General features: G+C 46.9%; 1 protein-coding gene across 2 annotated transcripts; it reads right to left on the bottom strand.

The window, feature by feature from the left end:
* Nucleotides 1-2,084: 2,084 nt before the first annotated feature.
* On the bottom strand, nt 2,085-10,060 carry LOC139241166 (zinc finger protein 436-like). 2 transcript variants are annotated; one of them, XM_070869826.1, is made up of 2 exons: nt 9,966-10,060; nt 2,085-6,754 (listed from the first exon to the last, which is right to left on the bottom strand). In XM_070869826.1, the coding sequence occupies exon 2, from the start codon at nt 6,390-6,392 to the stop codon at nt 5,550-5,552; it is 843 nt and encodes a 280-aa protein (XP_070725927.1). In that variant the 5' UTR covers nt 6,393-6,754; nt 9,966-10,060; the 3' UTR covers nt 2,085-5,549. The 2 variants fall into 2 exon arrangements, with proteins under 2 accessions (XP_070725927.1, XP_070725926.1); XM_070869825.1 differs by lacking the exon at nt 9,966-10,060 and adding an exon at nt 9,589-9,697.
* Nucleotides 10,061-25,634: the final 15,574 nt, after the last annotated feature.

The raw sequence follows: 25,634 nt of genomic DNA, 5'->3' as shown, positions 1-25,634 counted from the left end.
CTTATCCTTAGACTGTGACCCCTGGTTCTGGACTTTCCGAACATTGGGAACATTCTTCCTGCATCTAACCTGTACAATCCCGTCAGAATTTTATGTTTCTATAAGATCCCCTCTCATTCTTCTAAATTCCAGTGAATATAAGCCTAGTCGATCCAGGCTTTCTTCATGTGTCAGTCCTGCCATCCTGGGAATCAGTCTGGTGAACCTTCGCTGCACTCCTTCAATAGCAAGAATGTCCTTCCTCAGATTAGGAGACCAAAACTGTACACAATATTCAAGGTGTAGCCTCACTAAGGCCCTGTACAACTCCAGTAAGACCTCCCTGCTCCTATACTCAAATCCCCTAGTTATGAAGGCCAACATGCCATTTGCCTTCTTCACCACCTGCTGTACCTGCATGTCAACTTTCAATGACTGATGTACCATGACACCCAGGTCTCGTTGCACCTCCCCTTTTTCTAATCTGTCACCATTCAGATAATATTCTGCCTTCCTGTTTTTGCCACCAAAGTGGACAACCTCACATTTATCTACATTATACTGCCTCTGCCATGCATTTGCCCACTCACCTAACCTGTCCAAGTCACCCTGCAGCCTCTTAGCATCCTCCTCACAGCTCACACTGCCACCCAGCTTAGTGTCATCTGCAAACTTGGAGATATTACATTCAATTTCTTCGTCCAAATCATCAATGTATATTGTAAATAGCTGGGGTCCCAGCACTGAACCTTGTGGTACCCTACTAGTCACTGCCTGCTATTCTGTGCTAAACACATTGCTGGGCTGCAGGTTTGCCTCAGTCCCATTGAAGAAGTGCTGTTGAAACACAAATCCACCAGAGATTTAAATCCCGCGGGCAATCCCTCAGTAACGTCATTGTGGCTGGGGGAAAGATTCCTTCCTGTCTGTCCAGGGGCCACTTACACAGATACACAATCTAGGGACCACTTACACTGAGCCACCAAATCCTGGGACCACTTACACTGAGACAGACAATCCAGGGACCACTTACACTGAGACACCAAATCCAGGGACCACTTACACTGAGACACAAAATGGGAATGGGAGAGCCTCAGTATGGGGAATGGTTGTGAATCCAGCTGTAGTGAGGGTGGAAGGCGGGTAAATGGATGAAGTTCTGACGGTGGAATTAGTTGGGGACTGGTGGGGCCTGGTGACAGGTTATTGTCAGAAGCCCTTTTCAGGCAGGCCGATAATTGGATGTAACCAGCGCAACACCTGGATCCACATGTTCTTGTCCCAAAGTCTAATGTCCCTGATATTTTTTCTGAGAAATGTCGAGATGTGAAAGGAGGGAGGAAAGTGGACTCGGTCAGAAAGAAGGTTCCTGGAATGAACAATTCATGAGGCTGTTTTCTGACGACTCTGCGTGAGGTTTATAAAAAAAATTAAATTAAAATCGACGGGTCTAATGACGGGTCAATAGTGTTTCTAACCTGAATCACTAACTTGTAAACCGGACATCGTATCGACTATCCCCAACCAATAACCACCGGCCCCAACCACTAATCCCTAAACCTACACCCAAACCCCAGCCTGTAACCAAGGATTATTGACGGGGATCAATGGAGGAACTAATGACATGACAAAGGAAGTATTTGAAACAATGATCTCGATTAAAGAAATAGTGCAAGGTATGATAGTAACAAGAGATTAAATCAACAAGACCATCAAAATCAGCAGTGACAATTACAAAGATCAGAACAGTTCAAAGGCAGACACGTACAACATGTGTGGAGGAGTTTTTACAAAATCAGATCCAAAAAGGGATAACTGGTGCAGAAAATAACAGATTTAAAATCTTATGCAAGGTAGTTCTATAAAGGGGTGGGTCAACAGAACGTCAGATGAGTGTAAAGTGAGACACTACAGTTCAGTCTATCACACCCACAAGCCATGTTACACAAACGGAACAAGTTTGGGATATGATGTGATAGAATGCGAACTAGATGAGAACTGAAATAATCTGGTGTAAGAAAAGGCCCAAAAATGGAACAGTCGGTAACAGAACATCAATTAATCTCTTATCACGGAGAAATCAAATATTCAACGCACTGTGTTTGAAAAAAGCTGATTTATTTAATATTTATCCAGAATATTAAACTTAAGCCCAGTTATAGGAGTTATTAACATCAGCAGAAATAAAGCACAATTGCCATAGTGAACATGATTCAGTCCTGGATGTGATTACTTCTTAGACAGTCCCTCGTATCGAGAATGACTTGCTTCCACGCCAAAACGGGACGAGTTCACAGGTGTTTCAATGACGGACCTCCAGGTCCATAGCTACATATTGAAGGGTGGAAGATGCCTGTGCATGGATTTTTTTAACGTGTGGTGGCCGTTGCACACCAGCCACCACACGGGCTTGACAGAGCTAGGTCTTGGTCCAGTGGCAAGGATTAACCAAGACAACTGGAGACCAGCTCTGCTGCACGGACCTAGTGCACACACATATCGCAGTGTGGGCTGGCCCGTGCTGTCCCTGGGCCCTCGCCACTTCTGGGCCCCGAACTCACGCCTCTCCTGGGCCCCGATCATGTCGCTCTACAATCTCTCGCTGCTCCTTTGCCCCGACCTCAGGCTCCTGCTGTACCTGCCCACGCTCCAATCAGTGACCTTGATTTTGGTGACGTCCAATCCAGTTGCTTTTCTCCAAGTCATCGCCCTCCTGCACCAGCTCGCGCTGCTCCCGAAAGTGGTCTCCACGTTCCGGACCAGCGCACCTCCGCTCCTTTTCTGGCCCCGACCTGCGGCCGGTGGTTTCTCGCAGGTCGGGGCCTCCACGCTGCCGCGATTAACAGCAGCAATAACAGCAGAATCCAACCGCAGGTAGTTGTGAACTCGCTGGTGTCTGAGCAGCGTGCATGACTGAGCGAATCCCTTCCCACTCGGAGCAGGTGAACGGCTTCTCCCCAGCGTGAGTACGTGGTGTGTCAGCAGATCCTTTTTGCTTTTAAAGCTCTTCACACAGTCAGAACATTTAAATGATCTCTTAACAGTGTGAACAAGTCGGTGTGTCAGAAGATACCCACACTCAATGCAGGTGAACAGTCTCTCCCCAGTGTGTCTGGAGCTTGGATAACAGTGAATCCCTTCCCACACACGGAGCAAGTGAACGGCCTCTCCCCGGTGTGAATGCATCAATGAATATCCAACTGGGACGGGTAATTGAATCCCTTCCCACAGTTCTCACATTTCCACGGTTTCTCCGTGGTGCAGGTGTCCTTGTGTCTCTCCAGATTGGACGATCAGTTGAAGCCTCGTTTTTTTTCAGGCTGTGTAACTGGTTAAAGCTCTTTCCACAGTCAGTGCACTGGAACACTCACTCGGGTGTGTGTGTCTCGGTGCTTTTCCAGTCACACTGATGTTTGAAATAGTGTCCCACAGACAGAACAGGCAAACATTTCTCCTTCCACATTCAAAGGCCGATGATATTCAGGTCCTGAGGAATCGAGTGACTATCACATCTTGGTTTGATTCGAGCTAATACTATGTTTAATTAATTAGCAAGTTCGAGGGTCTAGTGTCAGCAACTTTAATACCTTAATAAGAAATATAAGATGAGCAGTTTCTCTGTCCACTACCGTACCTTACATTGACCCAATCAGAGTAAACATGCAAGTCCCGCGTGTCCACAGTAACTGACACCAGGTCAGCCCGCTGGATAGAACCTCGGGCGCCCTGAGCTTGATCTCCGGTGTCTCCAGTCCCGACTGCCCCCTTACATCAGTCTCCCCTCACTTTTATACCCTGCACTGATCCACCTCTGGCACCGGACTCTTCTTTGTCTTCTCTGCTGGGTTTGGGCAGGAAGTGAGGAAAAGACAGCTGGAATTCTCTAATCTGTGATTTACAAGGACACTTTCCCTGGTTCCCAGCAGGTACTTTTCTTCAGTAATTTTCTCATTATCCCTAAACTCCTCTGCCTGCTGTTAGTTGTTATTTCTTATATTTTCACAATTATACACATCACACATTATAATCTAATCTATTGTATTACTCACTCTGGTTTAAGCTTGTGGTTACTAACAGACAAACCCTGTTCTTTCCCCTGATCTGATTACAGATTGCAATAGTGGACTCAGTGAATGGAATGTCTTATCAGTGTTGCCATGGCAACCTGTCTGCAGTGAATCGATTGTTTGAGTTTCTAACTCAGACTAAACTGCTCTTTCCCATGATGCACATTAGATCAGCTAGTTTATGTCAATGTGTTTTAGCCATGTTATGTTAATATGTCTAAAACCTACAAGGGCTTCAAATACATAAACCTTTAAAAGTAGGAAGACAAGTTGATAAAGTGGTTAAAGAAGCACATGGGATCCTAGGTTTTATAAATAGGAGTGTGGAGTACAAAAGGGCAGAGGTGATGTAAGCCTGTACTAATCATTGGTTAGGCTGCAGTTCGAATATTGTGTCAGGTTTTGGGGATCTTACACCAGGAAGGATGTCGAGGCCATGGAGAGGGTGCAGAGAGATTCACTGAGACGATACCAGGGAAGAGAGGCTTTAGTTATCGGGAGATTGGAGAAACTGGGGCTCTTTTCATTAGAACAAAGGATCATTGGAGATCTGAGGGAGGTGTTCAAAATTTGATCAGGTTAATGAGGATAAACTATTTCCACCAGTCTGTGAGTCAGTAAATCGAGGGCATCAAATTCAAATCATCACCAAAAGGCTCAGACCCAGGGGTGAACTATTGAGTACACTGTACAACAATGTTTGGGACACTCACTGTCCCTCCGCATCTGTGTCCAGGGGAGGAACTGATGGGTTTCTATCTTTGGGTTAAATTTTGTTCTCATCGAGGTGACGGATGTCAGTGCTGGGGAATGGGGTATTCTGAGATCATATTGTCTGCCTGAAGCACTCTGCAGTCAGGTACAGCACAGGGTTAGATAGAGTAAAGCTCCCTCTACACTGTCCCATCAAACACTCCCAGGGCAGGTACAGCACGGGGTTAGATACAGAGTAAAGCTCACTCTGCACTGTCCCATCAACACTCCCAGGGCAGATACAGCACAGGATTGCTGCACTGTCTATCTTTCAGATGAGTTGTTCAACCGAGTCCCCATCAACTCTCAACCAATATCACAAACAGATTATCTGGCCAGTATCACATTGCTGTTCATGGCAGCTTGCTGTGTGCAAATCATCTGCTGCATTTCCTAGACTACAACAGTGAATGCACTTCAAATGTACTTTGATGTTGTTGTACTTCATTGGCTGTAAAGCACTTTGGGACATCCTGAGGTCATGTGAGGTGCTCCAAAAGGACAGGTCTTTGTTAAATGGAGCAGAAAAGTTCCAAAAAAGGAAGAGTCGGTAACAGGACAACATTAGTCTCCTCTTATATTGGAGAATTCAAGGAATCGACACACTCGGTGTTGGAACCAAAGCTGATTTACTTGTCAGGTATCCAGAAAATTAAACTCCAGCCCAGTTACAGCAGAAACACAGCCCAACTGTCAGAATGAACACGGTTCAGTCCCAATGTGATTCACAGCAGAATCCAATCCCTGCTGTCACTTGTGAACTCGCTGGTGTGTCAGCAGGTTGGATGAACAAGTGAATCGCTTCCCACATATGGAGCAGGTGAACGGTCTCTCCCCAGTGTGAATGCGTTGGTGCAGCATCAGACTATTTCTGCTTTTAAAGCTCTTCTCACAGTCAGAACATTTAAAAGGCCTCTTATTAGTGTGAACAAGTTGGTGTGCAGTGAGATGGCATGACTGAGTGAATCCCTTCCCGCACTCTGAGCAGCTGAATGGACTTTCCCCAGTGTGAGTGTGTTGGTGCATCATCAGACTATTTCTTCTTTTAAAGCTCTTCTCACAGTCAGAACATTTAAAAGGCCTCTTATTAGTGTGAACAAGGAGGTGTGAAGTGAGGCTGGATAGCTGAGTGAATCCCTTCCCACACATGGAGCAGGTGAACGGTCTCTCCCCAGTGTGAACTCGCTGGTGTCTCAGCAGGGTGGATGACCGAGTGAATCCCTTCCCACACACGGAGCAGGTGAACAGCTTCTCCCCAGTGTGAACTCGCTGGTGTGTCAGCAGATCCATTTTGGTTTTAAAACTTTTCTCACAGTCAGAACATTTAAAAGCTCTCTTATCAGAGTGAACAAGTTTATGGCGCCTCAGGTGCCCGGAACTTTTAAAGCACTTCCCGCAGTCCGAACATTTAAAAGGCCTCTCCCCAGTGTGAACTCGCTGGTGTGTCTTCAGGTGGGATGACCCAGTGAATCCCTTCCCACACACAGGGCAGGTGAACGGCCTCTCCCCAGTGTGACTGCGTCGATGAGTTTCCAGATCAGACGGGTAACTGAATCCCTTCCCACAGTCCCCACATTCCCACTGTTTCTCCATGGTGCCGGTATCCTTGTGTCTCTCCAGGTTGGACGATCAATTGAAGCCTGGTCTCCACACACACAACACGTGTACGGTTTCTCCCCGCTGTGAATGGTGCGATGTTTTTTCAGGCTGTGTAACTGGTTGAAGCTCTTTCCACAGTCAGTGCACTGGAACACTCTCACTCGGGTGTGTGTGTCTCGGTGCTTTTCCAGTCACACTGATATTTGAAATCTTTTCCCACAGACAGAACAGACAAACATTTCTCCTTCCACATTCAAAGGCCGATGATATTCAGGTCCTGAAGCATCGAGTGACTCTGTCAGATCTTGACACGATGGTTCGAGTTTCCCGTCTGCAAATCCTCCCCTTCTAACATCCTGTGAAAGGAGAAATTCAGAACAGACAATTCTAGTTTCTATGGAACATTCTTTCCTCTCTTGTTCCCGCAATGCTGTAAATCTCCATCCCACACACTCTCCCTCCTCCCTGTGCTGAAACCCAAACGCACCGCACCATCTCCATCATTTCTTTCTTTTCGCTGTTTTCTTCCTCCCCTGAAGGTGCTGATTCTGGCTGGGTTCAGTTCTACACTTACTGGTTCCCCTCCGCAGAAGGTGCTGACTCTGGCTGGTTTCACGTTTACACTGTATTCTACAGGTATTCTGAGCACCAGTGTGTGCGTGAAACAGTTTCCGATCAGGTACAGAGTAAAGCTTCCTCGACACTGTCCCATCAAATACTCCCAGGGCAGGTACATTACGGGTTAGATAGAGTAAAGCTCCCTCTACACTGTCCCATCAAACATGTCGAAAGTGAGTTTGAAGGACAGAGGAAACAAGCAGGAAAAAGGGTAAAAAAAAACAAATTTAAAAGCTCGTTGTCTAAATGCACATAGCATTCGTAACAAAATAGATGAATTGACGGCACGAATAGATGCAAATGGGTATGGTCTGATAGCCATTACAGAGACATGGTTGCAAGGTGACCAGGACTGGGAACAAAATATTCAGGGGTATTTGACAATTTGGAAGGACAGACAGAAAGGAAAAGGAGGTGGGGTAGCACCGTTAATAATGTATGGGATCAGTGCGTTAGTGAGAAACGACATCGGCTCAGAGGATCAAGAGGTTGAATCATTTTGGGTGGTGATAAGGAATTATAAAGGGAAAAAGTCACTGATGGGCGTAGTCTGTAGGCCCCCCAACAGTAGCTACACGATTGGACAGATTATAAATCAAGAAATCATGGAGGCTTGTAAAAAAAGGAACGGCAATAATCATGGCTGATCTAACCTTCATATGTTTTGGTCTCCGTATTTAAGGAAGGAAATACTTGCATTAGAGGCTGTTCAGAGAAAGTTAACTAGGTTGATTCCGGAGATGAGGGGGTTGACTTATGAGGATAGGTTGAGTAGCTTGGGCTATACACATTGGAGTTCAGAAGAATGAGGGGTGATCTTACTGAAACTTATATGAGGGGGCTCAACAAGGTGGATGCAGAGAGGATATTTCCACTCATAGGGGAAACTAAAACTAGGGGACATAGTCTTAGAATAAGGGGCCTCCCATTTAAAGCTGAAATGAGTAGGAATTTCTTCTCTGAGGGATGTAAATCTGTGGAATTCTCTGCCCCAGAGAGCTATAGAGGCTGGGTCATTGAATATATTTAAGGCGGAGAGTGACAGATTTTTGAGCAATAAGGAAGTACAGGGTTATGGGGAGCGGGCGGGAAAGTGGAGCTGAGTCCATGATCAGATCAGCCATGACCTTATTGAATGGGGAGCAGACTCAAAAGACCATATGGCCTACTCCTGCTCCAATTTCTTATGTTCTTAAACACTCCCAGGGCAGGTACAGCAGGTTAGATACAGAGTAAAACTCCCTCTACACTGTCCCATCAGACACTCCCAGGGCAGGTACAGCACGGGTTAGATACAGAGTAAAACTCCCTCTACACTGTCCCATCAGACACTCCCAGGGCAGGTACAGCAGGTTAGATACAGAGTAAAGCTCCCTCTACACTGTCCCATCAAACACTAAACCCAGCCCATAATGAGCAGGGCTCAGGGAGGTTGGTTGCTAGGCACTGCAGTGATGTCATAAAGCAGGGCCATTCAGCTCAACTGGTCCTCTCCTTGTCCCTTTAAAGGTGGAGAGCTGGAACATCCTGTCTCAACACACATCCCAGCCAAGGGGGTAAGTAGTTTTTCTTTACCAGTAAGTAACCTTTAGCATTGTTGTTGCCAATTGAAGTTTATCTAAGGGTTAAGTCATGGCAGGACAGCTCGGACATGTGTTATGCTCCTCCTGTACCATGTGGGAAGTCAGTGACGCTTCCGGTGTCCCTGACGACTACGTGAGCGGGAAGTGTGTCCGCCTCCAGCTCCTGACGGACAGCATTGCGGAACTGGAGCTGCGGGTGGATTCACTCTGGAGCATGCACGATGCTGAGAATGATGTGAATAGCACATTTAGTGAGTTGGTCTTACCGCAGGTAAAAGGTCCACAGCCAGATAGGGAATTGAAGACCAACAGTAAGAGCAGTGCAAGGAAGGTAGTGCAGGCATTAGTGTACAATGTAAACAGCTGGGGCCCCAGCACAGAACCTTGTGGTACCCCACTAGTCACTGCCTGCCATTCTGAAAAGTACCCATTTAGTCCTACTCTTTGCTTCCTGTCCGACAACCAGTTCTCAATCCATGTCAGCACACTACCCCCCGCAATCCCATGTGCTTTAACTTTGCACATTAATCTCTTGTGTGGGACCTTGTCGAAAGCCTTCTGAAAGTCCAAATACACCACATAAATTGGTTCCCCCTTGTCCACTCTACTTGAAGCATCCTCAAAAAATTATTTAAAGTAAAATTAAATGAATTGTTGCATTTAATATATTCCTTTTGGGCCAAGTGGGAAACAAGTGATGTGTGGGCTGTGCAGAGTGTCTGTGCCCAGTTACACAGCGTGTCCCTGGCTCCCCGCTCCAAGTGCACATGTTTCAGCTCACATCCAACTGACTGGATAAACCTCGGCTGTCTAAACCCCATTACACAAATATCAGCATCTTATGTTGAGCTATATCTCTTGGTTCCTGCAACAAGATGGCGGCCAGTGACCCCGCTGACCCGGACCTGTCCCCGCGGGCGGGCGGCACAAAGCCGGGCTCAGCCTCTGGGCTGTTATTGGGCCCTACACCAGGGGTTTATGAAGCTCACCAGCCCCACTCGCGGCTCCAATTCCTGTCCCGCGCCGACAACCGACCGTCTCGTGTCCCACATCATCCGGGCTCCACCAACTGTCGCCGCCGCCGCCCGCGCATGCTCAGTGCGGGAGATCCGGGCTCAGCCCTGCCTCTCGCACAATCCGATTGGTTGGAGGTCCAACCACCCGCTCAGACCTCCAGCCCCGCCCCCCGCTCTTCCTATTGGCCTGGAACTGACGTTAATCACCCGGGCAGTGTGAGCTGAGCATGCGCGGTGGGGCGGCTGTGTCTGAGGCAGCGGATTAATAAACCCCGGGCGGACGCGGGCTTCACACACAGAGTGCAGGCCCCGCCCGAGAGACAGCACTCCGCATTATCCGCTTCACATACCCGTTGTGGGCCTCAGGCCCCGAACAACAACCTGCGGCTCCGACCTTTCCCCGAGCGGCAGCTGCGGGGCTTTCTCCCGGTAACAGGCCCCTGGCAACGGCCGCCATGTTGGGAGGCTCAGGGAGCAGCAGGGCGCATGTGCGGCCTGTTCCTGGGCCAGGAAGCAGGAGCAGAGAATGTTGTGAATTTCTATTCTGGACCCACAGTGAGGGCTTTTGTAAACTGCTGTTCCAGGGGGGGGCAGCATTTACAATATATATGTTTTATCTTGGTACCCGTTTAACTCCGTGTTATTTTTTATTTATTTAATGTTTCTGTATTATGGGAGGAGTTAAACTAATATTGCAGGGGGATGGGAACCTATACAGGGAGACAGAGGGAGACAAAAAGGAGGCAAAAGCAAAAGACAGAAAGGAGATGAGGAAAAGTGGAGGGCAGAGAAACCCAAGGCAAAGAACAAAAAGGGCCACTGTACAGCAAAATTCTAAAAGGACAAAGGGTGTTAAAAAAGCAAGCCTGAAGGCTTTGTGTCTTAATGCAAGGAGTATCCGCAATAAGGTGGATGAATTAACTGTGCAAATAGATGTTAACAAATATGATGTGATTGGGATTACGGAGACGTGGCTCCAGGATGATCAGGGCTGGGAACTCAACATCCAGGGGTATTCAACATTCATGAAGGATAGAATAAAAGGAAAAGGAGGTGGGTTAAAGAGGAGATTAATGCAATAGTTAGGAAAGACATTAGCTTGGATGATGTGGAATCTATATGGGTAGAGCTGCAGAACACTAAAGGGCAAAAATCGTTAGTGGGAGTTGTGTACAGACCTCCAAACAGTAGTAGTGATGTTGGGGAGGGCATCAAACAGGAAATTAGGAGTGCATGCAATAAAGGTGCAGCAGTTATAATGGGTGACTTTAATATGCACATAGATTGGGCTAGCCAAATTGGAAGCAATATGGTGGAGGAGGATTTCCTGGAATGCATAAGGGATGGTTTTCTAGACCAATATGTCGAGGAACCAACTAGGGGGGAGGCCATCTTAGACTGGGTGTTGTGTAATGAGAGAGGATTAATTAGCAATCTCATTGTGCGAGGCCCCTTGGGGAAGAGTGACCATAATATGGTGGAATTCTGCATTAGGATGGAGAATGAAACAGTTAATTCAGAGACCATGGTCCAGAACTTAAAGAAGGGTAACTTTGAAGGTATGAGGCATGAATTGGCTAAGATAGATTGGCTAATGATACTTAAGGGGTTGACTGTGGATGGGCAATGGCAGACATTTAGAGAACGCATGGATGAATTACAACAATTGTACATTCCTGTCTGGCGTAAAAATAAAAAAGGGAAGGTGGCTCAACCGTGGCTATCTAGGGAAATCAGGGATAGTATTAAAGCCAAGGAAGTGGCATACAAATTGGCCAGAAATAGCAGCGAACCTGGGGACTGGGAGAAATTTAGATCTCAGCAGAGGAGGACAAAGGGTTTGATTAGGGTAGGGAAAATGGAGTACGAGAAGAAGCTTGCAGGGAACATTAAGGCGGATTGCAAAAGTTTCTATAGGTATGTAAAGAGAAAGAGGTTAGTAAAGACAAACGTAGGTCCCCTGCAGTCAGAATCAGGGGAAGTCATAACGGGGAACAAAGAAATGGCAGACCAATTGAACAAGTACTTTGGTTCAGTATTCACTAAGGAGGACACAAACAACCTTCCGGATATAAAAGTGGTCAGAGGGTCTATTAATGAGGAGGAACTGAGGGAAATCTTTATTAGTCGGGAAATTGTGTTGGGGAAATTGATGGGATTGAAGGCCGATAAATCCCCAGGGCCTGATGGACTGCATCCCAGAGTACTTAAGGAGGTGGCCTTGGAAATAGCGGATGCATTGACAGTCATTTTCCAACATTCCATTGACTCTGGATCAGTTCCTATCGAGTGGAGGGTAGCCAATGTAACCCCACTTTTTAAAAAAGGAGGGAGAGAGAAAGCAGGGAATTATAGACCGGTCAGCCTGACCTCAGTAGTGGGTAAAATGATGGAATCAATTATTAAGGATGTCATAGCAGCGCATTTGGAAAATGGTGACATGATAGGTCCAAGTCAGCATGGATTTGTGAAAGGGAGATCATGCTTGACAAATCTTCTGGAATTTTTTGAGGATGTTTCCAATAAAGTGGACAAAGGAGTACCAGTTGATGTGGTATATTTGGACTTTCAGAAGGCTTTCGACAAGGTCCCACACAGGAGATTAATGTGCAAAGTTAAAGCACATGGGATTGGGGGTAGTGTGCTGACGTGGATTGAGAACTGGTTGTCAGACAGGAAGCAAAGAGTAGGAGTAAATGGGTACTTTTCGGAATGGCAGGCAGTGACTAGTGGGGTACCGCAGGGTTCTGTGCTGGGGCCCCAGCTGTTTACATTGTACATTAATGATTTAGACGAGGGGATTAAATGTAGTATCTCCAAATTTGCGGATGACACTAAGTTGGGTGGCAGTGTGAGCTGCGAGGAGGATGCTATGAGGCTACAGAGTGACTTGGATAGGTTAGGTGAGTGGGCAAATGCGTGGCAGATGAAGTATAATGTGGATAAATGTGAAGTTATCCACTTTGGTGGTAAAAACAGAGAGACAGACTATTATCTGAATGGTGACAGATTAGGAAAAGGGAAGGTGCAACGAGACCTGGGTGTCATGGTACATCAGTCATTGAAGGTTGGCATGCAGGTACAGCAGGCGGTTAAGAAAGCAAATGGCATGTTGGCCTTCATAGCGAGGGGATTTGAGTACAGGGGCAGGGAGGTGTTGCTACAGTTGTACAGGGCCTTGGTGAGGCCACACCTGGAGTATTGTGTACAGTTTTGGTCTCCTAACTTGAGGAAGGACATACTTGCTATTGAGGGAGTGCAGCGAAGATTCACCAGACTGATTCCCGGGATGGTGGGACTGACCTATCAAGAAAGACTGGATCAACTGGGCTTGTATTCACTGGAGTTCAGAAGAGTGAGAGGGGACCTCATAGAAACGTTTAAAATTCTGACGGGTTTGGACAGGTTGGATGCAGGAAGAATGTTCCCAATGTTGGGGAAGTCCAGAACCAGGGGTCACAGTCTAAGGATAAGGGGTAAGCCATTTAGGACCGAGATAAGGAGAAACTTCTTCACCCAGAGAGTGGTGAACCTGTGGAATTCTCTACCACAGGAAGTAGTTGAGGCCAATTCACTAAATATATTCAAAAGGGAGTTAGATGAAGTCCTTACTACTCGGGGGATCAAGGGGTATGGCGTGAAAGCAGGAAGTGGGTACTGAAGTTTCATGTTCAGCCATGAACTCGTTGAATGGTGGTGCAGGCTAGAAGGGCTGAATGGCCTGCTCCTGCACCTATTTTCTATGTTTTCTATGTATACAGGATTCTTGTACAGGAAGCACAGAGTCGGGATAAACGGGTCCTTTTCAGAATAGCAGGCCGTTTTTCAGACTAGTGGAGTGCTGCAGGGCTCAGTGCTGGGACCCCAGCTATTTACAATATACATTAATGATTTAGATAAGGGAATTGAGTGTAATATCTCCAAGTTTGCAGATGACACTAAGCTGGGTGGCGGTGTAAGCTGTGAGGAGGATGCTAAGAGGCTGCAGGGTGACTTGGACAGGTTAGGTGAGTGGGCAAATGCGTGGCAGATGCAGTATAATGTGGATAAATGTGAAGTTATCCACTTTGGTGGCAAAAATGTGAAAGAGAATATTATCTGAATGGTGGTAGATTAGGAAAAGGGGAGGTGCAACGAGACCTGGGTGTCATGGTTCATTAGTCATTGAAAGTGGGCATGTAGGTACAGCAGGTGGTGAATAAGGCAAATGGTATGTTGGCCTTCATAGCTAGGAGATTTGAGTATAGAAACAGGGAGGTCTTACTGCAGTTATACCGGGCTTTAGTGAGGCCTCACCTGGAATATTGTGTTCCGTTTTGATCTCCTAATCTGAGGAAGGACGTTCTTGCTATTGAGGGAGTGCAGCGAAGGTTCACCAGACTGATTCCCGGGATGGCAGGACTGACGTATGAGGAGAGACTGGATCGACTGGGCCTGTATTCATTGGAGTTTAGAAGAATGAGAGGGCATCTCATAGAAACATATAAAATTCTGACGGGACTGGACAGGTTGGATGCAGGAAGAATGTTCCCGATGTTGGGGAAGTCCAGAACCAGGGGACATAGTCTAAGGATAAGGGTTAAGCCATTTAGAACTGATGAGGAGAAACTCGAGTTGTTAACCTGTGGAATTCCCTACTGCAGAGAGTTGTTGATGCCAGTTCATTGGATATATTCAAGAGGGAGTTAGAGACCTGACGGCTAAAGGGATCAAGGGGTATGGAGAGAAAGCAGGAAAGGAGTACTGAGGTGAATGATCAGCCATGATCTTATTGAATGGTGGTGTGGGCTCGAATGGCCGAATGGCCTACTCCTGCACCTATTTTCTATGTTTCTATGATCTTATTAAATGGCGGAGCAGGCTCAAGGGGCCAGGTGGCCTACTCCTGTTCTTATTTCTTATGTTTTTATGTTCTAAGGAAGGATATACTTGCCATAGAGGGAGTGCAACAAATGTTCACCAGACTGATTCCTGGGATGGGGGGATTGTATTATGAGGAGAGATTGAGCAGACTAGGCCTATATTCTCTAGAGTTTATAAGAATGAGATGTGATCTCATTGAAATATACAACATTCTTACAGGGCGAGACAGGGTAGATGCAGGGAGGTTGTTTCCTCTGGCTGGGAAGTTTAGAACCAGTGGTCACAGTATCAGAATAAGTGATCGGCCATTTAGGACTGATGATGAGAAATTTCTTTTCTTGGAGCGTGGTGAATCTTTGGAATTCTCTACCCCAGAGTGCTGTGGATGCTGAGTCATTGAGTATATTCAATAGAGATCGATAGATTTTTGGACACGGGAATCAAGGGATATGGGGCAAGTGGAGTTGAGGTAGAAGATCAGCCATGGTCTTATTGAATGGCGGAGCAGGTTCAAGGGATTGAATGGCCTATTCCTGCTCCTATTTTTTAATGTTCTTATGTACTGAAATCCTCTTGTAATAAAGACCAACATTTTATTTTCTTTCCTAATTGCTTGCAGTACCTGCATGCTAACTTTGTGATTCATGTACAAGAACACTCGGGTCCCTCTAAACACCAACATATCCCAATCTCTCACCATTTTAAAAACTACTCTGCTTTTCTATTTTTCCTACCAAAGTGGATAACTTCACATTTCTGCACATTGTCCACTCGCTATATCTATATCCCTTTGCAGCCTATTTGCATCCTTGAAACAACTTATATTCCCACCTAGCTTTGTATCATCAACAAACGTGGATATATATTATATTTGGTCCCCTCATCCCAATCATTGATATAAAAACATAGAAACATAAAAAATAGGTGCAGGAGTAGGCCATTCGGCCCTTTGAGCCTGCACCACCATTCAATAAGATCATGGCTGATCATTTACCTCAATACCCCTTTCCTGCTTTCTCTCTATATCCCTTTAGCCGTAAGGACCATATCTAACTCCCTCTTGAATATATCTAACGAACTGGCCTCAACAACTTTCTGTGGTAGAGAATTCCACAGGTTAACAACTCTCTGAGTGAAGAGGTTTCTCCTCATCTCGGTCCTAAATGGCCTACCCCTTATCTTTAGAGTGTGACTCCTGGTTCTGGACTTCCCCAACATCGGGAACATTCTTCCTGCATCTAACCTGTCCAATCCTGTCAGAATTTTATGTTTCTATGAGATCCCCTCTCATTCTTCTAAATTCCAGTGCATATAAACCTAGTCGATTCAGTCTTTCTTCATATGTCAGTCCTGCCATCCTGGGAATCAGTCTGGTGAACCTTCGCTGCACTCTCTCAATAACAAGAATGTTAGTCCTCAGATTAGGAGACCAAAACTGAACACAATATTCCAGGTGAGGCCTCACTAAAGCCCTGTACAACTGCATTAAGACCTCCCTGCTCCTATACTCAAATCCTCTCGCTATGAAGGCCAACATGCCATTTGCCACCTTCACCGCCTGCTGTACCTGCATGCCAACTTTCAATGACTGATGTACCGTAAAACCCAGATCTCGTCGCACCTCCCCTTTTCCTAATCTGTCACCATTCAGATAATATTCTGCTTCCTGTTTTTGCCACCAAAGTGGATAACCTCACATTTATCTACATTATACTGTATCTGCCATGCACTTGCCCACTTACCGAACCTGTCCAAGTCACCCTTCAGTCTCTTAGCATCCTCCTCACAGCTCACACCGCCACCCAGCTTAGTGTCATCTGCAAACTGGGAGATATTACATTCAATTCCTTCTTCTAAATCATTAATGTATATTGTAAATAGCTGGAGTCCCAGCACTGAACCTTGCGGTATCCCACTAGTCACTGCCTGCCATTCTGAAAAGGACCCGTTTATTTCTCTTCTTTGCTTCCTGTCTGCCAACTAGTTCTCTATCCACGTCAATACATTAGCCCCAATACCATGTGATTTAAGTTTGCACACTAATGTCTTGTGTGGGACCTTGTCAAAAGCCTTTTGAAAGTCTAAATACACCACATCCACTGGTTCTCCCTTGTCCACTCTACTAGTTACATCCTCAAAAAATTCTAGAAAATTTGTCAAGCACAATTTCCCTTTCATAAATCCATGCTGACTTGGACCGGTCCTGTCACTGCTTTCAAAATGCGCTGCTATTACATCTTTAATAATTGATTCCAACACTTTCCACTACCAATGTCAGGCTAACCGGTCTATAATTCCCTGTTTTCTCTCCTTCCTTTTTTAAAAAAAGTGGGGTTACATTAGCTACCCTCCAATCCATAGGAACTGATCCAGAGTCTATAGAATGTTGCAAAATGACCACCAATGCATCCACTATTTCTAGGGCAAATTCCTTAAGTACTCTAGGATGCAGACTATCAGGCCCTGGGGATTTATCGGCCTCCAGTCCCATCAATTTCCCCAACACAATTTCCTGACTAATAAGGATTTCCTTCAGTTCCTCCTCCTTGCTAGACCCTCGGTCCCCTAGTATTTCCGGAAGGTTATTTGTGTCTTCCTCAGTGAAGACAGAACCAAAGTATTTGTTCAATTGGTTTGCCATTTCTTTGTTCCCCATTATAAATTCACTTGATTCTGACCGCAAGGGACCTACATTTGTCTTCACTAATCTTTTTCTCTTCACATATCTATAGAAGCTTTTGCAGTCAGTTTTTATGTTCCCTGCAAGCTTCCTCTCATACTCTATTTTTCCCCCTCCTAATTAAACCCTTTGTCCTCCTCTGCTGAATTCTAAGTTTCTCCCAGTCCTCAAGTTTGCTGCTTTTTCTGGCCAATTTATATGCCTCTTCCTTGGATTTAACACTATCCCTAATTTCCCTTGTTAGCCATGGTTGAGCCATCTTCCCCGTTTTATTTTTACTCCAGACAGGGATGTACAATTGTTGAAGTTCATCCATGTGATCTTTAAATGTTTGCCATTGCCTATCCACCATCAACCCTTTTAAATATCATTCGCCAGTCTATCCTAGCCAATTCATGTCGCATACCATCGAAGTTACCTTTCTTTAAGTTCAGGACTCTCGTCTCTGAAATTAACTGTGTCACTCTCTATCTTAAATGAAGAATTCCACCATATTATGGTCACTCTTCCCCAAGGGGCCTCATACAACAAGATTGCTAATTAATCCTCTCTCGTTACACAACACCCATCTAGGATGGCCAGCTCTCTAGTTGGTTTCTCGTCATATTGGTCTAGAAAACCAATAGATTGTGAATAGCTGGGGCCCAAGCACCGATCCCTGTGGGACTCGACTAGTTAAAGCCTACCAACCTGAAACTGACGTGTTTATTCCTACTTTGTTTTCTGTCCATTAACCAATCCTTAATCCATGCGAATATATTACACCCAATCCCATGAGTTCTGATTTTGTTTAATAACCACTTGTGTGGCACCTTATCGAATGCCTTTTGAAAATCCAAATACACCACATCCATTGGTTCCCCCTTAGCGTTTTTTGAAGTTGTAACTGGTAGAATAGCTATCAGATTTGTCAAATATGATTTCCCTTATAATAAATCCATGTTGACTCTGCCCAATCCTATTGCCACGTCCTTAATAGATTCTCGCATTTTCTCTCCTACAGATATCAGACGAACTGGTCTGTAGATCCCATGTTTTCTCTCTCCCTCCTCTCTTAACTAGCCGGGTTACATTTTTTACTGGTGTCACGTCTACACCCACAGTGTGGGTTAGATACAGATTAAAGCTCCCTCTATAATGCCCCATCAAACACTCGCAGGGCAGGTATAGCACGGATTAGATACAGAGTAATGCTCTCTCCACACTATCCCACTAGATACTCCCAGGGCAGATACTGCATTGGTTAGATACGAGGTAAAACTCCCTCTACACTTTCTCATTAAACAGTCCAAGGGCAGGTTCAGTACTGGTTAGATACAGAGTAAAGCTGCTACTACATTGTCCCACCAAAGAGTCATGGGGTAAGTACAGCATGGTAAGATACAGAGTAATTTCCCTTCTATACTGCCCCATCAAACACTCCCAGGGCAGGTACAGCAGGGCTTAGCTAAAGAGTAGTTTTTCCCTCTACACTGTCCGATCAAACACTTCTAGGGCAGGTGTAGTACAGATTAGATGCAGAGTAAAGCTCCCTCTACGCTGTTCCATCAAACACTCCCATGGCAGGAACAAAATGATTTAGATACAGAGTAAAGCTCCCTCTACAGTGTCCCATCAAATACACTCAGGGCAGGTACAGCACAGGATCGATACAGAGTAATTTCTCCCTCTGCTCTGTCCCATCAAACAATTATGGGGCTGGTACAGGGGGTTAGATACAGAGTAAAGCTCCCTCTACACTGTCCCATCAAACACTCCCAGGGCAGGTACAGCACGGGGTTAGATACAACAACAACTTTTATTTATATAGCACCTTTAACGTCCCAAGGCGCTTCACAGCAGTTATAAGACAAAACAGATAAAGTTGATATCGAGCCACATTAGAAGAAATTAAGTCAAGTGACCAAACGCTTGGTTAAAGAGGCTGGTTTTAAGGAGAATCTTAAAAGGAGAGAGGGAGAGGTTTAGGGAGGGAGTTCCCGAGCTTGGGGCCCAGGCAGCTGAGGGCACGGCCACCGCTGGTGGAGCAGTTATAAAGAGGGATGCTCTAGAGGGAAGAATTTGAGTAGCCAGACATCTCTGGGGGTTGTGAGGCTGAAGGAGATTAGAGATGGGGAGGGGTGAGGGCCATGGAGGGATTTGTAAACAAGGGAGGAGAATTTTGAAATCAAGGCGTTGTTTAACCGGGAGCCAACGTAGATCAGCGAGCACAGGGGTGGTGGGTGATCACGACTTGGTGCAAGTTAGGACATGGGCTGCTGAGTTTTGGATGACATTAAGTTTACGTAGTGTAGAATGTGTGTTGGAGTAGTGAAGTGTAGAGGCAGGTGAGGAGGCAGCGATGTTACGGAGGTGGAAATAGGCGGTTTATTTATGTCACGGATTTATGGCCGGAAGGTCATTTCAGGGTCAAATATGATGCCTAGGTTGCGAACAGTCTGGTTCAGCCTCAGACAGATGCTAGGGAGAGGGATGGAGTCAGTATTTAGGAAACTGTTTGTGGCGGGGACCAAAGACAATGGCTTCGGTCTTCCCAATATTTAATTGGAGAAAATGTCTGCTTATCCAGTACTGGATGTCGGACAAGCAGTCTGACAATTTAGAGACCGTGGAGGGGTCGAGAGAAGTGGTGGAGAGGTAGAGCTGGGTGTCATCAGCGTACATGTGGAAACTGATTCAGTGATAGATCCTTGGGGGACACCAGGGGTAATGATGCGGGGGTGGGAAGAGAAGCCATTGCAGGAGATTCTCTGGCTATGATTAGAGAGATAAGAATGGAACCAGGCGAGTGTAGTCCCACCCAGCTGGATGATGGTGGAGAGGCATTGGAGGAGGATGGAGTGATCAACCATGTCAAAGGCTGCGGACAGGTCCAGAAGGAATAGTTTACCTTTGTCATAGTCACAAAGGATGTAATTTGTGACTTTGATGAGAGCCGTTTCGGTACTGTGGCGGGGCGAAAACCAGATTGAAGGGATTCAGACATTGAGTTCTGGGAAAGATGGTCACGGATTTGGGAGGTGACCACACGTTTAAGGACTTTGTACAGGAAAGGGAGGTTGGAGATGGGGCGGTAGTTAGCAAGCATAGTGGGGTCAAAGGTTGTTTTGAAGAGAAGGGTGATGACCCCAGATTTGAGAGGGGGACAGTACCTGAGGAGAGAGAACCGTTAACAATGTCAGCTAATATGGGAGCCAAAAAAGGAAGCTGGGTGGTCAGCAGTTTAGTGGGAATGGGGTCAAGAGAGCAGGAAGTGGGTCTCCAGGACAAGATGAGCGTGGAGAGGTCAAGATGTGAGATCAAAGAGAAACTAAAGAAAGATGTGAATTCAGGGCTAGGGCACGTGGGATCCTCAGATGAATTTGGGCCGGTGGGCTCGGGGAAGGAAGGGAACTGGCAGAGGCAACTGATTGGATGGTCTCAATCTTAGAAACCAAGTTTCATGAGCTCCTCACACTAGATGTTGGAGGGGAGTGTGTGGAGACAGGGGAGAGGGGTTTAAGGAGACGGTTAGCAGGGGAGAATAGTTGCCAGGGGTTATCTTTGTATTCCAGAATGATCCAGGAAGTGAGCAGGTGTGTTCGAGGCAGATCTGGCGGTGAATGGCTAAACCAGTTGTCTACCAGCTCCGTTCAAGTCTGCACTCCTTGGACTTGAGGGCGCGAAGTAGAGGGCCGTACCAGGGGGAACGGCCAGAGTGAGAGGGAGTAAAGGTTTTAATAGGGACTAGGGCATTGAGGGTGTGGTTGAGCAGATCGCTGGCTGCAGAAATGTCATTGTGAAAGGAGGGCCAAAGGTTGGACAGTTTGGAGTTGTAAGTGCAATTGTAAGAGAGTTTGAAGAGTTTTTTTTCCAGGGACAGATGCAGAAGGAAGTAGGGTTGGATTGGGGAAGGGGGATGTGGATGGAGGAAATGGTCAGAGATGGCCTTACCTGTAATTGACACGGTAGCAATAGCGAGGCCACGAGAGATGGCAAGGTCACGGGGTGGCCGTGAATGTGGGTTGAGGAATTCACATGGCGGGAGAGATTAAGGGAGCTCATGATGAATTGAGATGGAGGTTGAAATCACCGAGGATGAGAAGTCGCTTGGTGCAGAGGCTGAGGGAGGAAAGCAGTGAGGATATATCCGTGATAACATTTTTATCATACATGGGTGGGTGGTAGAGAATGAGAATTTTAAATGAGATGAGGGGGTGGAATAAGGTGAGATGTTCAACGGAGGAGTAGGGGGACAGACCAAGGTGTGATTTGGTGATGTGAGCCACACCGTCACCATGGCGATCTGAGCGGGGCAAGTGGTGGAAGATATAGTCAGGCCAGGAGGCTTCATTTCATCATCATCATAGACAGTCCCTGGTATCGAGGATGACTTGCTTCCACGCCAAAAACGAATGAGTTCGCAGGTGTTTCAATGAAGGACCTAATATTCCAGATCCCGAACTACATGTTGATGGGTGGAAGATGCCTGTGCGTAGATTTTTTTAAACGTGTGGTGACCGTTGCACACCAGCCACCACACGGGCTTGACAGAGCGAGGTCTTGGTCCAGTGGCAAGGATTGACCAAGACGACTGGAGACCAGTTCTGCTGCACGGACCTAGTGCGCACACGTATCACAGTGAGCACTGGCCTGTGCTGCTCCTGGGACCTCTCCTCTCCTGGGCCTCAATCACATTGCACCACGATCACTCGCTGCTCCTGCTGTACCTACCCACGCTCCAATCAGCGACCTGGACCATGGTGATGTCCAATCCAGTCGCTCTCCAGCACACGCTGTACCTTGAAGTGGTATGGTCTTTTGAAGGTCCCGACCTGCTGATGCTCCTTGCAGATTGGGGCTGCCGCGCCGAATGCCGGCATACGGAGGCTTCGTTTAAAGGTAAGGTGTCATCATCCCTCAGCTAAGTTTCTGTCAGGACCATGATGTTGATGCAATCATCAATGACAAGCTCATGGATAGCAAGGGCCTTGTTCACAAGTGAACGGATGTTCTGCAAGGAGATGCGGAGAGGATCGATGATGGCTGATCCACTGCCAGCATCCACAGGGTCAGCACTTGGAGGGATGAGTTTGATGGGGAGGAGGTTGGCAAGGTTAGCCCCTCCCCCCGGACAAGCTGGGCGGGAAGGTCGGTGAGACAGTAGGATGGCAACTGTCGGGATTGCTGCTCGTGAGGAGACCGTGACAAGTGTCTCGATGGGCCCTTCGATGCCAAGAGAGGCACAGAGGTAAGCTGCAGGCTTGTTTAAAAGGGAGTCGAGCCTGGCACGGTGGCAGGAGAGTAGGAAAGTCGAAGTGTAATGAAGGGTTGGGGTCGGGCTTTGGGAGGGCAGAGTATCCGAGACAGGAGAGATGAAAGACGGCATGACGAAGGAGGGATAGAGAGAAAAGAAAAAGCGGAAGAAAGAAGTGTATAGAAGTGAATGGCTCGGGTCCGAAGCGGCAGGCAAAATGTCAGCAAATAGACACGGGAAAACTCAATTTACATTGTGAATAGGGAAAACTACAATCGGGATTCTACAATAGTAGAATCAGTATAATCAAGATCAATTATTTAAAACAATTGAAAAGTTAAATCAGTCTCTAGCTACTCATACTCATTAAATCATTAAAAAAATAACAGCAGAATCCAACTCCTGCAGTCACTTGTGAACTCACCGGTGTCTCAGCAGGTGGGCTGACTGAGTGAATCCCTTCCCACAGACAGAGCAGGTGAATGGCCTCTCCCCAGTGTGAACTCACTGGTGTCAGCAGACTGGATGAATGGGTGAATCTCTTCCCACATATGGAGCAGGTGAATGGCCATTCCAGGGGGTGAGTTGGTTGGTGTTGCAGCAGATCATTTGTTCTTTTAAAGGTCTTCTCATAGTCAGTACATTTAAATGGTCTCTTATCAGAGTGTACAAGTTGGTGTACAATGAAGTGGGATGGAGAAGTGAATTCCTTCACACACAAAGCAGGTGAACAACCTCTCCCCAGTGTGATTGCATTGGTGATTGAGCAGATCATTTGTTCTTTTAAAGATCTTCTCACAGTTAGTACATTTAAATTGTCTCTTTTCAGAGTGCACAAGTTGGTATACAATGAGGTGTGATGAATGAGAGAATCCCTTCCCGCAGACAGAGTAGGTGAACGGCTTCTCCCCAGTGTGAACTCGCTGGTGTGTCTGAAGATTGAATGATTTAGTGAATCCCTTCCCACACACGGGGCAGGTGAACGGCCTCTCCCCGGTGTGATTGCGTCGATGAGTTTCCAATAGGGACGGGTAATTGAACCCCTTCCCACAGTCCTCACATTCCCACAGTTTCTCCGTGGTGTGGGTGTCCTTGTGTCTCTCCAGGTTGGATGATCAGTTGAAGCCTGGTCCACACACACAACACGTGTACGGTTTCTCCCCGCTGTGAATGGTGTGATGTTTTTTCAGGTTGTGTAACTGGTTAAAGCTCTTTCCACAGTCAGTGCACTGGAACACTCTCACTCGGGTGTCTGTGTTTTGGTGTTTCTCCAGTCACACTGATGTTTGAAATCTTTTCCCACAGACAGAACAGACAAACATTTCTCCTTCCACATTGAAAGGCTGATGATATTGTGGCCCTGACAAATGGAGTGTCTCTGTCAGACCTGGATGTGATTTTGGGTGAGAGTTTGCAGGCTGTAAATGCTGCCCCCCTCTCTCCCAGCCTGGAACAGCAGTTTACAAAAGCCCTCACTGTGGGTCCAGGATAGAAATTCACAACATTCTCTCTATTGTGTTCCTAACACAGATGAGGCTGCACACAGGGAGGTTAAAGTAACAGTGACTTCAGTCTTTATTAAGAAACTCCAGAGTAAGGAACAGGCCTTGGGGGCCGGCTTATATACAGTGCTCCCAAGGGATGCTGGGATCCCTTGGGACTTCAGGGGATGCGCTCCCTGGTGGCGGAACATGGGAGTGCATGCTTTACAGATACACAACATCACTCCCCTCCAAAGTCAAAGTGAAAACTATTTACAAGGTGAGGCGGTCGGGAGCCTTTCTTTCCCTGGTGGACCGCCTCGATACAAATGTCTGTTCTGGTGTGTTGGATGTGCCCTCGCTGGGCTGGCGTGTTGTTGGCCCTGCAGGGCTGCTGGGTGAGCCTGGCCTTGCTGGCTATTGGGCGTGATGGGTTTGATTTCCTGGTCCGGGGTGGTGGTGTTGATCCTTTGGGTGTGTGTTGTGGGCTCGAAAAAGGTGGTGTCTGCTGTGGGTTGTTCAGGGCAGTCTGTGAACCGCAGCTGCGTTTGGTCCTGGTGCTTTCTGCAAATTTGTCCATTGTCTAGTTTGACTACAAACACCCTACTCCCTTCTTTAGCTATCACCATGCCCGCGATTCACTTGGGACCATGTCCATAGTTTAGCACATACACAGGGTCATTCAGATCAATTTCCCGTGACACAGTGGCGCGACCATCGTTTACATTTTGTTGCTGCCGCCTGCTCTCTAACTGATCATGCAGGTTGGGGTGAACCAGCCAGAGTCTGGTTTTAAGTGTCCTTTTCATGAGTAGCTCAGCCGGGGTCACCCCTGTGAGCAAGTGGGATCTCATGCGGTAGCTGAGCGGGTTTGGAGTGAGCCTTCTGTGACTCGTTTAAGGCTCTGTTTGATTGTTTGTGCTGCCCACCCATTAGAGGCGCCGAGGTGACATGTTTGATCCCATTGCGGATCATGAATTCTTTAAATTCGGCACTGGTGAAACATGGCCCGTTGTCACTGACTAGTATGTCAGGCAGGCCATGGATGGCAAACATGGCCCTCAGGCTTTCAATGGTGGCAATGGCGGTGCTTCCCGACATTATTTCACATTCAATCCATTTTGAAAAAGCATCCACCACTACCAGGAACATTTTACCGAGAAACGGGCCCGCATAGTCGACATGGATCCTTGACCATGGTCTGGAGGACCAGGACCACAAACTTAGTGGTGCCTCTCTGAGTGCGTTGCTCAAATGAGCACACACGCTGCATTGCCGTACACAGGACTCTAAATCAGAGTTGATACCGGGCCACCACATGTGGGATCTGGCTATCGCTTTCATCATTACTATACCCGGGTGTGTGCTGTGGAGATCCGAGATGAATGTCTCCCTGCCCTTTTTGGGTAGCACTACGCGGTTACCCCACAACAGGCAGTCTGCCTGAATGGACAGCTCGTCCTTTTGCCGCTGGAACGGCTTGATTGGCTCGTGCAGTTCAACAGGGATGATGGCCCAGCTCCCATGCAGTACACAGTTTTTTTTACTAGGGACAGCAGAGGATCTTGGCTGGTCCAAGTCTTAATCTGGCTGGCCGTGACAGGTGATTTATCATTTTCAAACGTTTCCATGACCATCAACAAGTCTGTGGGCTGCGCCACCATCAACAAGTTTGCAGGCTGCGCCATTTCCACCCCCATGGTGGGCAATGGTAGCCGACAGAGCATCCGCACAATTCTCGGTGCCTGGCCTGTGGCGG

The sequence above is a fragment of the Pristiophorus japonicus genome (assembly GCF_044704955.1).
Source record: "Pristiophorus japonicus isolate sPriJap1 chromosome 24 unlocalized genomic scaffold, sPriJap1.hap1 SUPER_24_unloc_1, whole genome shotgun sequence".
NCBI classification, from domain to species: Eukaryota; Metazoa; Chordata; class Chondrichthyes; family Pristiophoridae; genus Pristiophorus; species Pristiophorus japonicus.
This window is presented reverse-complemented; position numbering and strand designations above follow the sequence as displayed.